We start from the raw sequence: 1,373 nt of genomic DNA on the forward strand, positions 1-1,373 counted from the left end.
ATCGATGAGATTGTTTCAGAAATGAATGTCGTTGCAAGATTCAGCCCTTTCTAGTGATTCATGTCACCACTAGACTTGTATTTCAAGGCCCAGGATTGTGTCCTGGTTGGTGTTACGTGTAAACTAAAGCAAGGATGATTGTTTAAAGGGTATTTCCTGATGCACACGGCCATTTGCAACAAGTTAGTAGCAACAGATATTCTGAGAGGTCCTAAAAGTATTTATAAATAACCCATGGGATCCAGCCAGGGTTACTATAAAAAGCCAGAGCAGCTGCGTTCATGTGTCACGGGGCACACACTGTGTGGGGCTGGGGCTGCAGCTCGGGGGTGCTGGGGCTGTGCTGGGGGAATCACTGTGTGTGCAGATGGGCACCTGGGTCCTTCTGCACGTGGAGCACGTCCTCCTGGGCTGGGTGCTGCTGCTCGGCACTTTGGCCAGCGTGTTGGCCACCAGCAGCAAGAGAGACCTGGGCCCAGTCAAGGAGGTGGCGATGGACATGGCCAACAACACCTTTGATGACCAGTACCAGGGCTGCAGCCGCATGATGGAGGATGAGCTGGAGGAGCTGAACCGCACCGAGTTCACCAACGAGGTCTATGCTGAGGGGTGGAGAAACGCTGCCATGGAGTGGCGAAATAGATGGGGTCGCGCCGACCGCCCACCGGCACTGAGACGGGATCAGGCCACAGCCATGCTGGCGTACACGATGGAGGGGAAACTGTACCACCAGTTCAACAACGCCACGAGAGGGGATGGCATCTCCCGGCAGCACTACCTGCGCTCCTTCCCCTTCAAGACGCTGCATTTCCTCCTGAGCAGAGCCCTGCACACCCTGCGGGAATCCCAGCCCCAGCAATGCTACAACGTCTACCGCGGCGTCAAGGGCACCCGATTCACAGCACAGCAAGGCAGGGTGGTCCGCTTCGGCCAGTTCACATCCTCCTCCCTCAGGAAGAAGGTCGCTGAATCTTTTGGCCAGGACACCTTCTTCTCAGTGGAGACCTGCTATGGTGTGCCCATCAAGGAATTCTCCACTTTCCCCGGTGAGGACGAAGTCCTCATCCCACCCTTTGAGCAATTCAGGGTCACCAACATCACCTGCATTGAGGGAAGAACCCTAATCCAGCTCCGCTCCCAAGGGATGAACAGCACCTACAACTGCGAGTTCGTGAAGGGTAAGAGCTGCAGTGCTCCAGCATGGGGAGCTTGGGTGGATCGGGGACACTGAGGACCGGGACATGGGGAGGGTGTGCAGGCTGTGGTCGTGGGGAGGTGGGGAGCTCGGCCAACGGGGAGCCCACGGGGAACTTGAGGCCGGGCCCCGCTGATGGCTGCAGCCCGGCAGCTCTGCGCTGGGGTTGCAGTGCAGT

At 57.5% G+C, this 1,373-nt stretch overlaps 1 protein-coding gene across 1 annotated transcript; it reads left to right on the forward strand.

Moving 5' to 3' along the window:
• Positions 1–305: 305 nt before the first annotated feature.
• On the forward strand, positions 306–1,367 carry LOC100547963 (erythroblast NAD(P)(+)--arginine ADP-ribosyltransferase-like). The gene has a single exon (XM_010726611.3). It carries the CDS (start codon positions 368–370, stop codon positions 1,229–1,231), a length of 864 nt encoding a protein of 287 aa, XP_010724913.1. The 5' UTR covers positions 306–367; the 3' UTR covers positions 1,232–1,367.
• The last annotated feature ends 6 nt before the right edge of the window (positions 1,368–1,373 follow it).

This window comes from Meleagris gallopavo, unplaced genomic scaffold, assembly GCF_000146605.3.
Source record: "Meleagris gallopavo isolate NT-WF06-2002-E0010 breed Aviagen turkey brand Nicholas breeding stock unplaced genomic scaffold, Turkey_5.1 ChrUn_random_7180001844183, whole genome shotgun sequence".
Classification (NCBI taxonomy): Eukaryota; Metazoa; Chordata; class Aves; order Galliformes; family Phasianidae; genus Meleagris; species Meleagris gallopavo.